Source organism: Aplidium turbinatum, chromosome 1 (assembly GCF_918807975.1).
Source record: "Aplidium turbinatum chromosome 1, kaAplTurb1.1, whole genome shotgun sequence".
In the NCBI taxonomy this organism is placed as follows: Eukaryota; Metazoa; Chordata; class Ascidiacea; order Aplousobranchia; family Polyclinidae; genus Aplidium; species Aplidium turbinatum.
The window spans coordinates 33919413-33934976 of record NC_137472.1 but is presented as its reverse complement, the minus strand read 5'-3'; the positions used below and the strand labels follow the sequence as shown (position 1 = coordinate 33934976).

At 43.6% G+C, this 15564-nt stretch overlaps 4 protein-coding genes across 4 annotated transcripts in view; 2 read left to right on the top strand and 2 right to left on the bottom strand.

Annotated features, from left to right (window-relative positions):
• The window catches only part of LOC145775758 (lactosylceramide 1,3-N-acetyl-beta-D-glucosaminyltransferase B-like), a 35992-nt gene extending 30596 nt beyond the window's left edge, over positions 1-5396 (top strand). The window contains exon 6 of the transcript XR_014290175.1: positions 5212-5396. The gene's annotated coding sequence lies outside the window, so the exon portion shown is untranslated. The remainder of the gene's footprint in view (positions 1-5211) is intronic.
• Positions 37-6198, top strand: LOC145765103 (zinc finger MYM-type protein 1-like). The gene is made up of 3 exons (XM_082576859.1): positions 37-273; positions 4200-5559; positions 6077-6198. Exons 1-3 carry the CDS (start codon positions 37-39, stop codon positions 6196-6198), a joined length of 1719 nt encoding a protein of 572 aa, XP_082432985.1.
• Positions 6199-6896: 698 nt separating this feature from the next.
• On the bottom strand, positions 6897-8684 carry LOC145765095 (uncharacterized). Its single transcript, XM_082576848.1, has one exon. It carries the CDS (start codon positions 8682-8684, stop codon positions 6897-6899), a length of 1788 nt encoding a protein of 595 aa, XP_082432974.1.
• A 440-nt stretch (positions 8685-9124) lies between these two features.
• Positions 9125-12494, bottom strand: LOC145765088 (uncharacterized). The gene is made up of 2 exons (XM_082576836.1): positions 9572-12494; positions 9125-9383 (listed from the first exon to the last, which is right to left on the bottom strand). The coding sequence occupies exons 1-2, from the start codon at positions 12492-12494 to the stop codon at positions 9259-9261; spliced, it is 3048 nt and encodes a 1015-aa protein (XP_082432962.1). The 3' UTR covers positions 9125-9258.
• Positions 12495-15564: the final 3070 nt, after the last annotated feature.

Here is a 15564-nt window from a genome sequence, read left to right as displayed (position 1 = left end):
CGGGAGGTGTTGTTTTGCCACTCCATGTTCCATGACATGGAGTCATGGAACATGGAGTCATGGAACATGGAGTCATGGAACATGGAGTCATGGAACATGGAGTCATGGAACATGGAGTCATGGAACATGGAGTCATGGAACATGGAGTCATGGAACATGGAGTCATGGAACATGGAGTCATGGAACATGGAGTCATGGAACCTGGAGTCATGGAACATGGAGTCATGGAACATGGAACATGGAGTCATGGAACATGGAACTGTAGTTCGTCCAGTGTGCCGCACTTATTACAAGATCTTCAACGTTGTTCAGAAGCTGTCGTGCGGCGGGCACAAATGGGCGTCTTGATTTCAGTCGCTGCTGTCCTCCAGGTAGGCGCTGGAATGTACTGTGGAGGAGGTGGTCGGGGTCCAGTGCGCGACGAGCAAGGGAAATCATGGCTCCTTTACGGCGAAGCTCAGCAGGTTGGATGCCTGCAAGGATGGGAAGGCAGTCCGTTGGAGTGGGACGCAGGCATCCAGTCACAGTGCGTAGTGCGTCATTGATGGCGGTGTCAATGTGGCGGGTGTGAGAGCTGCGGCACCACACTGGTGCGCAGTACTCGGCGGTAGAATGGACGAGGGCCAAGGTAGCTGTGCGAAGGGTTTTCGCATCAGCTCCCCAGCCGGAACCCGCCAGCCGCCTCAAAAGTGCAACGCGCGCAGATAGTTTTTTGCGCAGTGACTCCAGGTGTCGTCGGTACGTGAGTGACCTGTCCAGGGTTACGCCGAGGTAGGTGGGTTCGGCGCAGTAGGGGAGGTGTTCGTCATCGGTGGTAATGTTGATCTCACGTTTTGCTTCCTTGTTGTTTAGGTGGAAGGCCGCCGACACTGTCTTTGCCTTGCTGAGCTGTAGCTTCCATTTCTGGAGATATGTTGATATAGTTGACATGTCCTGGCTTAGGTTCCTCTCCATTGACTGCCAATCTCCGGCTGGATGCAGGAGAGCCAGATCGTCTGCGTAAGCATACTTCCTGGAGATGGTGTCAGGCAGGTCATAGATGTAAGTGTTAAAGAGGAGGGGGGCCAGGACAGAGCCCTGTGGGACGCCGTTCCTGAGTCGACGTAGTCTACTTCGTCGGCCGCTACCGGTGGAAAGGGTAAAGCTGCGGTTTTGCACAAGTTCCATAATCATATGGACCATGTGCCTGTCAGGAAGGAGACGGAGTAGTTTGCAGGTAAGGCCGCTGTGCCATACAGTGTCGTAGGCAGCCGTGAGATCGACAAACACGGCGCCAGCCTTCTTTTTTGCCGAGAAGCTGTCCTCGATGTCTTGGGTCATCAGAGTGACCTGGTCTACAGTTGATCTTCCGTGGCGAAAGCCGGCTTGTTCCCGAGGGAGCTGAGGGTCTATTATCGGTTCGACACGGGCGTAGATAAGTCTTTCGAGTATCTTGAAGGGGATACAGAGCAGAGAGATGGGGCGGTAGCTCTTCGGATCCCCTGGGGGCTTCTTCGGCTTTGGGACTGCAACCACTAGGGCTCTTCTCCAGATTCTTGGGATGCGCAGGTGACGCAAGCAGCAGGAAAGGAATTCTTTTAACCACAACCTCATAGAGGGGGCAGCTTGGAGTATTAGTTCCGGGCATAGGTGGTCAAGGCCCGGGGATTTGCCTGGCTTTAGGTGCTGGAGGGCGGAGGCAAATTCTTCTGGGGTAAACTCACCAGAGATGTTGCCCTCGACAGGTGTTGGGACCTTCCAGAGGTTCGTCATTTCCTTGAGGACGGACTTGTCTGATTCACGGTCTCTCGTTCTGTGCACTCCATTTTTCACAAGTTGTGAGGCGATGCCATTTGCTGAAATGGGGCATTGGCGACGAGAGGCACGTGATCTGCTAGTGAGGTTGTTGAGTGTTCTCCATGCTGTGCGGCTGGAGTGCGTGAAGTCGATTGAGTCTATGGCTTCTGTCCAGCGCTTCTTCCTCTTTGAATCCAATCTTGCCATTTATTGCGTTCAAGCAGAATTATAACAACTCCCACCAAAACCCAATAATCACGTTGCTTCATTCACACAAAAAAAGTTTCATCAAACTTTGCGTTTCTTTGTGGTCAAGTTTTCTTTCGAATTGTTCAGGAACAGTGACCACAAGCCCTTTTCAAGTACGCCAAACAAGGGCGGACCATATTACGAACTTTCCCATATTACCCTACTTTCCCCTAGCCCAGCTCTGCCGTGATTTGGCAGAACCTAATATCCGCCAGTTTCAAGTTTTCTACATAAACGACTTTTTGTGTTTATAGTTGTAAAATTACTAAGGTAAAACACTCGAAGTTGACTTTTGTAAGACTGGAACGGACAACTAAACAAAATTTTTAAGAATGAAATTTGAGCCTGGTTTTTGTTTGTTTATTAAAACATGGCGTATATTTGGTTTTTCCAGATAACTAGTCATAAAAAATGTATTAGGTTTATACGATAAAACCTAATATATACTCACGATGTTGACTTTAACCGCCTTATGGACTTATTTAATGTTATGCTTTTGTATGATAAAGCCTATATTAAGCTACAGTAAATGTTGGCTTTGACCAGTGACGATCGGTGAGGGAAAGCAAGGAAAGCAGTGCTTACCTGAGCGAAAACTATGCAAAATATAAAGACTGAATTCTTGGTTTAACTTCTTATTATTTTTATCACGTCTATTTTAACTTGAAAATTACTGTATTCGTGACTAGAATTACTCGTAACGCTTGTGAGTAGTCTAAGTCCTCACCAAACCGCATGTCTTGCCTATAAATGCCAATTAACGCAAACGCTTCTGTCAGAAATAACCACTGAAGCTCCAGGTAAGCAACTATCAAACTTGCTTTCCCAAGTTCAAAAATGTCAAAAAACGCCTTCGTTTTATCCAATCATCAGTCGTTTTGCAAAACGTCACCAGCTGCTTAGCCAATCAGATGTGTTATGGTTATGGCATGGGTAGTTTTGCTTTCCCAGTGACGTCAGGTCAATGCGTACAATGGCTAGACTATCTCGTCATAGAAATATTTCAGACCGCAGAGACACTGCATTTCTTGTATAGATTCTCATGTCAGTCTCCGTAACAGTTACCCCTGATGGTAGCCGACTGTGTTGCAGTTGGTAATAGAATCAACAGAAAGAATCAGCCTACATAAGCTTATTATTCGTAAGTGCAGACAGTGGCACACCGTTTCGGCCTTCCAAACTCCTCAGTGCAATAGGTAGCCTACACAGGATAAAGCTGTAAAGCAGCTGCTTTTAATTATTGCAGTAGAATTAGCCTAGCCCTAGTTAGTAGCTAATAATGTGTTAACCAGTTGGAAGTCGGAAAATGCAACAGAAGCAATTAGCCTAATTAATATTATGCAAAGAAAGTGCTTATACCATTGAACTAACAGTCGTGGCGTAATTGTTAGTGCGTGGGGTTCGCAGTTGAGAGCTTGAGGGTTCGACTCCAGCCACCGCCTGTTGTTCCTTGGGCAAGAAACTTGACTGTCAAAAGTACTGGGTAGCTCCAAATTTAGTCACATTGTAGCTTATTCGAGTTGGTGGAAAACAGCATAGATTGTACGCTGAAACTTGAATGATTTGGTTGTAATGGGTTATGCTATGCCTTTGGTTGTTATTGCTACTGAGTGCTATTGCAAATACACAACTATCTAAACTTCAGCGTAAATATAAATTTCACTTGCTTGTAGGCCTACGGAAATTCCAAGTGCGCTTGTATATTTCTGAAGTAAGAAAATATTTTAGGGGATTTGTTAATAACTGATGAGTGCAAGAATTAATTGTTTCAAGAACTGCATAAATTAAAAGTAAAATGAATACTGTGGATCAACTTTTTGATAGGTCTTTTTCCTCAAGAACGTTTGAAGAAAAGCGTAACATAGTAGATGCTGGTAGACCTCTGCCTGAACTTACTGAGCTAAGTAAACAAGACAGAAAATGCGTTCGTCGTTTTCACGTCTCGACTTACCAAAAAATTGAATGGCTTACAGGAAGTGACCAAAAAAATTGTTTATTCTGCTGGACCTGTCTTTTATTCTCTGAAGATCGGAACGGACCTTGGGTAAAAAAAGGTATCCGGAGTCTGCGCAATCTTGCCGTTAAAGCTCACAAGCATAAAAAATCTACGTTACATATCAAGGCTACGCTGAGTGGATCAATCTTTGGAAGCCAGCGTGTTGACATGCAACTAGGAGTGCCGGGTGAATATCTCTGCACACAACCGCATGGTGGAGAAAAACAGAGCCATTCTCTGGAAGTTAATCAAAATTGTCTGTTGGCTTGGAAAGCAGGAACTCGCATTTCGCGGCAATGACGAAAGTGCCGGGTCTCGAAATGCTGGTAATTACCGGGAATTACTAATTTACACTGCCCAATTAGATCCAGATTTACAAGAACACTTGAATTCTTCTAGTGTTTTTAAAGGGATATCTAATCATGTTCAAAATGACATGATACACGCTGTTGCCCACGCCTTAAGGCAAGTAATCAAAAAAGAAATTGCAGAATCACCATTTGTGTCAATTTTAGCTGACGAAACAACAGATATTTCTTGTAAAAGTCAGTTTTCTTTGGTTTATCGCTACGTGTGTGACGGAAGTCCCGTGGAAAGATTCATTTGTATGAATGACGTGAGTGAAGATAAGTCAGCCAGTGCAGTGTCTTCTCTGATATTAAGTAACATCAAAGATTTTGCGGATTGTGGTAATAAACTTGTCTCACAAACTTATGATGGCGCAGTTGTGATGTCATCCTCTCTTAACGGAGTACAGGCTAAAATTAAATGTGTTTATCCTACTGCTTTGTTTATTTACTGCTACGCACATGTATTAAATTTAGTATTGTCTCAAAGTGTCCAAGCAATTCCCTCTTGCAAAGTGTTTTTCGCTTCTCTGAATGGTTTGGCTGCCTTCTTTTCGCATTCTGCAAAGCGTACCAAGCTTCTTGTCGATGTTTTACGCCGTCGTCTTCCACATGTGTGCGTAACACGTTGGAATTATGCATCTCGTCTCGTAAACACTGTGTACGAAAATCTGTCGGAGTTACGTCTTGTTTTTACTACCTTGCTGGATAATGCTGGCGATGTGCCTTCTGCTGTGTTGGAGTCAGTTTCTGGTCATCTGGCTAACTTGGAAGACTTTTCGTTTTGTTTCTATTTGTCTGTTTTCAACAGAATTTTTTCTCACACGGACGTTTTATTTTCAGTTCTACAAAAGTCTTCGTTCGATATACTGGATTGCAGGCAAAAAATCGATGCTACCCTTCAAACAATTCAATCAACTCGCAATTTCTTTGACGAGATTTACGCTGCAACTGTCAATGATGTGGGCCCTCCAACGAAACGACTGAGAAGCTCAAGTCCCACCAATGATGCTCAATCAAATTTTCGTGCTGCATTCTATGAAATCATAGATAATATTACCCAACATATGCGCACCCGTTTTGCTGACTATTCAAAAATTCGGTTTCTTGATTTGTTGGACAGTTCGAAGTTTAATGATTACTGCCGAGACTTTCCGGCTGAATCTTTTGAAGTTCTTTGGGACAACTACGGTTTTGCTTTTGACAAAGTTTCGTTAAAAAATCAACTAAAAATGCTTTATTCGACACAGGAGTTTCGAAGAAAATCACCAGCAGAAATGTTAAAGTTTTTGAATGATAGTTGTCTAAAACGTTTTTTGCCTAGACTGGATAAAGTGCAGGCCTTACTTATTAGAAGAAATGGTGTATTGAAAACGACAATAATAAAACGAAACAAACAGTTGCTTACCGAATTCTTACATATTCCCTAGTCACTCCAAATCTCCAGTTCTCCAGATTTATAAAACAATGACCACTCCAGTCCATGCCAAAACGTAAAAAGAAAGATCAACTAGCAAAAATTGTTAATGCATGGCCGGGTCACTCAAGCATGAAAATAGAATGGAGCAGAGATACAACAATAATATTAAATGGGCGGGGAATCGTTTCTAACATACCCACCCCCAAAACCAGAGTTTAACAAATGAGGGTTTTACCACTGTAAAACGATTACAACGAAGCAAAATACAAACCAACTAATTGCCACAAGGTGGCCAAATAAACGACAATGAACATGAATTATGCAAATATCGACCAGAATCAAAAATATTCGCGGTTAGCAAGGATCACAATTGCAACACAAAGGCTGGCTTGCATTACACACAAACTTAATAGAACATGCATAACAGTAGCCTACAGAAGGACATCGAAGACACGCCCAAGAGGAGTTAAAAAACCCTTTTGACCAACATGCTTAGCGATTGCTAAAATTAAGCACAAAAACATAAGTCTACCGACAACTGGAAGTCAGCATAAACGGATACACGAAAAACAAATGATAGCATACATGGTACCAGTGGCAGAAGTGGGGATATGGCATAAACAAAAGCACACGTACATTCGTACAACCTAATACTGCACAATGCTATGACCAGCGCAAGTGACATTAACGTCAGAGCAAAAGTAGGCTACCAGAAAAAACACGCGACTGTTAAGTCGAGTCGTGATAATTAAGCAATGAATTGACAAAACACAAAAAATAATATCGCACATAGCAAAAGCATTAGTAGTGAGACAGGTGTGTGAAATAGTCAGACCAAAAACAGAGCTAGACTGCTACAGTGTAAATAACTGCAGGATGCAAATAGAAACAACACTATTAATGGGAGTCAATAACAGTTATGGCAGAACTGCTGGATGCAAATGCATCGACGACGCCGCGCTAGCTGCGGTAGTGAGGAGCACAAGAATAATAATAGTAAAATAAACACAAACACGCAATACAATTCAAATATGAAACCTAAGCAGCATGAGCAATGTCAGTTGTGCAATCGTGCCAACCAGCCAGCCTAGAAAACAAAATTGTCATTTTAAAAGTCCATACTGCCCTCTAGCAGGCAGATCTTTCTGATGTCGCGAACAAACTCTGTACCGTCAGCAACCTTTACTCGCACGCGTCTGACAAGTTTATTAGTGTCCGGCATAACTTCTTTTACAATAGCCTTGGGCCAGTGCCCACGTTTAGTTGCCTCGTCCGCTACCAGTACCAAATCGCCTGGTTTCAAGCTTGGAGATGTGCCAAACCACTTTTGTCGGGGCTGCAACAGAGGGAGATATTGCAACAGCCATTGTTCCCAAAACTTGTTTGTGAGGTATTGGGTCTTTCTCCAAGAGCGTCGATAACCGTCAGCCTTCATAAAAACATCTGGCGGTAGGGTGTCACAAGCTGATCCGGTGAGTATCATACTTGGAGTCAGGGCTTGCAGATCATCTGGTGACGATGGGAGCGAAGTGATGGGACGATCGTTTAAAATTCTTTCAATCTCTGCTACCAGCGTTAGAAGGTCGAACTCATCCAACGTAGCGTTTCCTACCAGCGACCGCATCAATTTTCTTAATAAACGAAAAAATATTTCGTAGAAGCCGCCTTGATGTGAAGCACGCGGAGGGTTGAAGTGCCAGTTCGTTTCATGCCGAAGTAAGGCATCGGTGACTTTCTTTTGATGGAGGTTCTTGAGTCCTTGCCGAAGTTCGCGGTCTGCAGCAACAAAGTTTCCTCCGTTGTCACTGTACAGATCAGTAGGACAAACGTTTCTACGGCTGCAGAATCTTCGGTAGGCTTGAATGAATGCACTTGCCTCCAGGGATTGCACGACCTCAAAGTGCACAGCACGGGTCGCCAAACAATTAAAAATACAAACATATCGCTTAACACTGCTGCGGCCGCTCTTTACCATCAATGGACCAAGAAGGTCAGTGCCAGCAGCTTGAAAAGGAATGGATTTGTTTACGCGTGGAGCAGGTAAGTTGCCCATCTGCTGTTTTCCGGCGGTAGCTTTCCAAAAACGACAGTTCATACAGGAATGCAAGACCCTTTTGACAGCTGATCGCCCTTTGACAATCCAATAACGGGAAGCAATGGCAGTAAGGACTTGTGAGCATCCCATGTGTCCTTCTCGTTCGTGATACCTCATGATCACTAGATCGGTGATTGGGTGCTGATATGGGAGAATGATCGGATGCCTTCTTCCGCTTGACAGAGAAGATTGTTGCAATCGCCCACCAACTCTTAACGTTTCGTTAACAACATAGGGGTTTAGGGACTGTAGCTCCTTCAAAGCCACATGCTTCTTCAACTGCAGGTCGGACACGAGTTCCACCGGGGCGTCAAATCCTGGGTGGTTATGGAGAACTGCGAACACCGTCGGGTATGCTTGATGCTGGGCGGCTGTGACAATGGCAAGTTCAGCTTCGTCCATCTCCTCGACACTGAGCGAATCTGTCTTAACAGTCAAGGAGTCATCTCGGCATTTCCTTTTCAGGTACAATTTGAAGCGAAGCAACCATGCAACCGTTCTTTGCAGATCGTGGAAATGCGAGTAGCGGGTAAACAACCGACAGAGAGAGTCTGAGTCCGTAATCGCGTGTTGCTGAGCTGAGCAATGTTCAATGCTTTTAACCTCTGGATCGTCTGACGAAATTCCGCCAACAAAGTCGGGCTGGTTTGGCCAATTGCTCGTGACATCATGCAAAAACTTAGGACCATTAAACCAAAGCTTAGCGGTATTAACTTTATCAGGCCAAACTCCCCGAGACGCGAGGTCAGCGGGGTTTAAAGTAGTCGGTACATAATGCCATTGATTGACACTGGTAAGCATGTGAATAGTGCTCAGCCTATTAGCCACAAAGGTGTGGAAACGAGTCGAAGTATTATTAATGTAACGCAGCACAACAGTTGAGTCTGTCCATAAGACAACACAATTGAATTTAAAATCACACTCCGTCAGGATAAAATTGCAGACTTTGGCAGCGAGCACAGCAGCAGTGAGCTCCAGGCGAGGTACGCTAACAGGCTTTAATGGAGCCACTCGAGCCTTGCCAAATAGAAAATTACAAATTACTACAGAATCATCATAAAACACTTTAACATAAAACACGACCCCATAGCCACTGGTACTGGCATCACAAAAACCATGCAATTCAAAGCGGATAGCACATTTACCAAAAAGAGTCAGGCTTCTAGCGATGGAAACACATTCAAGCTCTGGAAGGGCCTTTAACCAAGCTTCCCAATTAATGTTTACTGGCCCAAGGCCATTAAGGGGTTCATCCCAATCAAGTTGAGCGTCACATGCCTGCTGCAGGAGTTGCCTAGCAGGTAAAATGAAGGGTTGTATTAGACCTAGTGGGTCGTATGTTTGCGAAATCATGGAGAGAACGCCTCTCCGGGTGTTAGGCTTTTGTTGGATACTCACCCTCACCTCCATGCAATCGCTCGCAGCATTCCACACAACACCAAGGGTTTTCTGCGTTGGAAGCTGGCACTGAGGCAAATCGACCTTCGACGCCAAGTCTTCCTGCAACACAGAACTCAAGACCTCTGCACTGTTAGACAGGAATTTAGTTAAATGGAAGCCGCCACTTTGTAATAGTTCACGCAGTTGTTGTATTAGTTCGATAGCCTGATCCGGCGATTCACATGAATGACAAATATCGTCAACATAAACATTTTTTAAAACTGAGTTAACAGTGTTTTGATCGGCACCTGTTTCATTGTCTTTGGCAGTCATCCGAAGCGCGAAGGCAGCACAGCATGGCGACGACTTTGCTCCAAACACATGTGTTTGCATGCGGTAGTCGATAGGTTCCCGCTTGAGATCGTCGTCCGGATACCATAAGAATCGAAAGGCATCCCTGTCCCCTTCGTCTACGCGTACTTGGGAAAACATGGCCTTAATATCGCCCACAACAGCGATCGGATGTTGCCTGAAGCGAAACAATGTTCCTACAAGGTTATTGGTGAGATCTGGGCCATGAAGCAGCTTGTCATTTAATGACACGCCTTTAAACTTCGCGCTGCAGTCGAAAACGACTCTAAACTTGGCCGCATTGGTCGTGCAGTGATGGGGCACATAGCACGTCTTCCCTGGTGTGTCTACCACACCAGTTTCAAGTGGCACAGCATAGCCACATTTAACATATTCCTGCATTTTATCACGATACTTATTGAATAACACCGGGTCAGTAATAAATCGGCGCTTCATTCCCTCTAGGCGCTTGAGTGCCATAGAGCGATTATTGCACAAGTCCGGGTCTTCATCCTTCCACAACAGCCCTACAGAATAGTGTCCATCCACCTTCTTCACCGTGTCCTGCATGATCTGCAGCGCACGTTTATCCTCAATTGAAGGACAGGGGGCCTGTGGCTCATCGATGTCATTAAAATCCTGCAACAATACATTTAACATTCTATCGCAAGACTCCTTTACGCTAAGAAAGTTTACCATTACTGGTGAGTTGAGTTGCCTATCGCCACCATCTTTCCCATAAATGGTCCAACCCAGAAGAGTGTGCAGTCCACATGGTTCTCCTGGTGCGCCAGTACGAACTTCCTGCAAAAGATAAGCCTGGTGAAGATCGCTGCCCAATAACAACTCAACCTTCCTATCTTTTAGTTCAGGGAACTTTAAGTCCTCCAAATGACTATATGCACTACTAAGTGCTTCGGTGGGAATACTGTGGCTGACATCCACAATCTGGTCCATCACCAGAGCATCTGCAACGGAAAACACAGCCTGCTCTTCCATTCCCTGCACAGCCAAAAAATCAATTTTCTTGTCATGAAAGGAGACAGCATTGGTGGTCAGCAACTCCACATTGCTTTTTGTCGCAGCAACCCCTAAGCGAGATACGAGGCTTGAGGAGCATAGACTGACGCTAGAACCTTCATCGATAAAAGCATAAGTATAGGTATAGTTGGAGGGGTCCCCAGCCCATACCTTAACTGGCAAAACCTTAAAAATTGTTGTCCCAGATGTTGCTGGCACAGTTGCGGACGTTGTTGCTGAGATGCCCTTCTTCAGAGCAGAGGGGCTTTCCTCTTCCACACGGTTTACATGCAGAAGTGAATTATGCCTCGATCCACACGTTGCACAAGATTTCTTAAATCTGCAATCAACCACTCTGTGGCCTGCTCTCAAGCAACAAAAACACAGTCTATGCTTTTGCACCAGGGTTCTTCTTTCTGCAACAGGCTTTTGTTTAAACATCTCACACTTCCATAGGGCATGCGACTCTGCACACAAACAACAGGACTCTTGCTTATGGTTAGCAGATTGGGAAATCTGCTCTTGGGTTGTGCAAACCGAAGCACGCTTGTAGCCACCTTGCGGATTAGATCGAGCCATCGTTGGTTGTAGAGCTCTCTTAACATCTTTGCCTGGTTGCATAAGATGGCCATATTGGCTGTCGGCTCGAGAGGCTGCATCCTCGACCAAGACTCTTAAATCGCCAAACGTGGCACAGTCCGATCCCAAGTGATTAACATTAACAAACTGCTCCTTTAACTTATAAGGAAGTCGCAGGAACAGCCGTTGAAGCACCTCATCACTGTTTAAAAGATGGGACTTACCCCAGCCATCGAAACTGACTTCACACTTATACATCTTGTCGCAAAGCTTTGTGAGGCCCGGCGCATCCCACTCTGAAATAGGGGGTCCTTGCAGCAAATCTTCCTTCACTTTGGCCATGAGTTTTCCAGGGTTGCCAAACCTTTTTCTCAATCTATCCCATGCCATTCCATATGCTCTTTCACTATTTTGCAAGCAACTCAGGCCAGAAATTACTTCCAAGGCCTGGCCTACACAATTGTCCTCCAAAAAGGCGATGCGATCTTCAAAGCTTAGATAGTTTGACTCAATGTATCGTTCAAAACGCCTTTTAAAGTTAAAGAACTTTAACACATTGCCGTCAAACTTCTCCAGCGACAACCGAGGACCATGAACATTTTGAAACCCTGCACTGAGCTGGGGTTGAGGCACGACGATGGGAAATTCACTACTATTATTAGCTTCAGTGCGAAAGGGAGATGTGTAAGGATTAAGAATATTACTAGCACTACTGCTGCCCTGAAGGATACCCTGTTCTGCTTTTACAGGTGGTATCTTTACACCACTCTCACGGGGTGTCACGTGACTGCTAGACTCAGCAGCTTTGCCTGTGTCACTGCCTGCATCCATAACTACCGATGATGTTTGATGTGACACTTGCTTGGATTGCTCTCGACAGCTTCGAATGAGGGTAGAGCATGCTTCAAGCAAACCATAAATGCTTTCCCCCATACGGTTCATCCTAGATTCTATTGAGCCTGATTGCTGTGGTTTGCATTTGAGTAAATCTAAACGTTTAAGGGAGAGCTTCCTTTGAAGTTCAAGGCATCTTTTCTTTACCTCCAAAACTTCAGAAGAACTCAGGAAATCATCACTTGAGCATAGCTCCATGTCGATGGAAGTTATGCCAAGCTCGATTTCAACCAGCTCTTGTTCTAACACAACGAGACCTGGCAGCTCTTCGCTACTGTCATGTTGACCACTAATATTAGAGGCGGCCTCATGCTGCTCTGTTGAGCCACTAGCATAACCATTTGGCTTACCCCGTCTTGGGGTTTGCTTGGGCCTTTTACGAGCCATAATTAACACACAGCAATATACCAGCTACAAAAAACAAAATCTGTATGGTACTTACCTTAGGTGAGGTGACAATTGACCTTCACGATATTACGGAGAATGTCAGTAAGCAACCTACTAAAATTACAGGGTTTAACGGTAACCAGTTCTACCTGACTAGAACAATGGCCTGACAGAGTACAGGCTTAGAAGCTTCAATCTTTGGCAGACCTGACAAGACTGCCCAAAGTGAAGATCTATTTACAAAATTTAAACAAAGTTTACAACGTGGCGGGCTCAAAGGCACAAACCAAAAAATGAATCCTTGGCAGACCTGAAAAGACTACCCTAGGATAACAAACAACTAGTTACAAAGTTCAAAGAAACTTTACAGCATGGCAGGCTCAAAGGCACACACCAACAAAATGAATCCTAGGCAGACCTGAAAAGACTACCCTAGGATAACAAACAAATTACAAAATTCAAACAAACTTTACAGCATGGCAGGCTCAAAGGCACAAACCAATAGTGAATCCTTGGCAGACCTGACAAGACTACCCTAGGATAACAAAACAAATTACACAACTAGCTAAAGTGAGCTAGACAAAGGCACATACCATAAATGAATCCTTGGCAGACCTGAAAAGACTACCCTAGGATAACAAACAAATTACACAACTAGCTAGAGTTAACTAGACAGGCATAACCTTGCACCAAGCAAAGGTATGTTTTATAAATGATGTCTAAAACGTTTTTTGCCTAGACTGGATAAAGTGCAGGCCTTACTTATTAGAAGAAATGGTGTATTGAAAACGACAATAATAAAACGAAACAAACAGTTGCTTACCGAATTCTTACATATTCCCTAGTCACTCCAAATCTCCAGTTCTCCAGATTTATAAAACAATGACCACTCCAGTCCATGCCAAAACGTAAAAAGAAAGATCAACTAGCAAAAATTGTTAATGCATGGCCGGGTCACTCAAGCATGAAAATAGAATGGAGCAGAGATACAACAATAATATTAAATGGGCGGGGAATCGTTTCTAACAATAGTTTCTCAGCAAAATCTGCTTTGTCTCAATTGTATTTGCTTTGCTGCTTGGTAAACGTTATACCTGCTTCAACATCAAGTGTAGAAAGATCGTTTTCTTCTCTTAAACGAATTAAGTCCTACGCTCGCAATAAGATGGGTCAGAGTAGGCTGTCCGATCTGGCTCTTATATCTATAGAATCAGAGCTTCTCACCTCAGTAATAGAAAAAAAATCATTCCAGGATTCAGTCATCGCACATTTCGCCAGAGCAGAAAGACGTATGAATTTTACTTTCAGGTAAAAATTTTCAATTTGGTGCCCTTCAAGATGTGTGTTTCAAAAAGCAAGTTGATGAGCAGCAGATCTTAAGCAAGGGTAACTTTTATGAGCCAGTAAACTTCTTTAGTCTGAAATATTGCAGAAAATCTGTTTTAAGTGAATGATGTATTGAAACTGTGTTTAAATCGCCGCATTACTACTTTTTATATCAAACCCGTGCCTATTCATGCGGTGTGAAAGGTAGCTTCACTGTTATATTATGTACTTTTGTTTGTTTAGTTTATATTTCTTGCTGTTTTTTTATGTCTCCTCGCCATGTACTTTAGCCTACTAGCTTTCATAGTCATGCTTTTGCCCTTTTTGCAGCGTTGATATAATGTTACTTCGCCAATGAGCGTTCAGGTGCGGATGCAATATTTAGTTCGTTAAGCTTCTATACGCAGGAGGCAAACTTATCCAGCTTTTTGTACAAATTGCTTGCGGTTGTAATATTTAGGCCCATGGAGATGGCCATGTTAGGCCTAAGTGTTAGTTTTTGTAGTATAGGCCTAATTGAATATCTGAGAATGAACATTCATGACGAATTAAATATTTAGACAACTATTATTCCATGTCTAACACTGGATTTTGGTCCTGCAACGTTAAAATTAAGATTGTTCATTACTTCTAAACATTAAATGGATGTATGATCACCACATAGGCGAAGCACAATTTGACAGATTTTTATTTTTGATTTGTTTTGGAAATGCTCTCAGAGCGCACCAAATTGGAAGTGTTTTTCAAAAATTTCTGGGGGAGGCCCCCCAGACCCCCCGCTGGAAGTGCTGCCTTCGGCAACACGCCTTCGGGCTTCGCCCGACGGTTACGCCCTTCGTGCCTACTAACCTTGCTGCAGAATATTTCCAAGTTGCTTTCCCAACGGTTTAAGCCACCGAACGTCACTGGCTTTGACCAATGACCATGTGCACTATGTTGACTTTGTAAGCCTAAATCAAACCTAAAGTAGGCCTACCGGTAAGTCTCTGGATTTCTCCCAGAACTGTGTTTCATTTTGTCACTGCAATCTGTAGATAACGTTGCTGATATCACAGAAGCCTGCTAGATCAGAGGCTATCGCCGATTTAAAATCAGTTGCTGGTAGCCTTAGGATTATGCAAACCAGCAGGGAGTACAAAAAAGATCTGTGGGCTACTGGTGTTTTATTGATTATTCAAAAGCTTTTGATGTTATCCAACATAACATTCTTTGGAGTTGTCTGAGAGACATGGGAACGCCAATGCACTTGCTGGAACTCATAAGGTCATTGTATGAAAATCAAGAAGCTACAGTTCGAACAGCATACGGAAATACAGCCTGGTTTAAAATTAAAAAAGGAACACGCCAAGGGTGCATTTAATCTCCTTCTATTTAACATGTACACAGAAATGGTCATGAGGAGAGCAGGGTTGAATAATTCCAATATAGGAATAAAAATCGGTGGCAGAATTATAAACAACTTGAGATATGCAGATGACACTACGGTAGGATACCCTTTTGGCCGAGAACGCACAAGATCTTGAAGACTTAATCATCAAAGTGAAAAAGGAAAGTGAAAGGGCTGGATTGAAAAACAAAAATTATAACAACTGGTAAAGTAGATAACATAGGCTAAATATCAAGATCGATAATCAAAAAATTGAAACAGTGAAGGAATTCATATTTCTAGGCTCAAAAATAATGTGGGACTCTAATAACTCACCAGAGATAAGGAGAAGAATAGCGCTGGAAAGAAATGCATTTG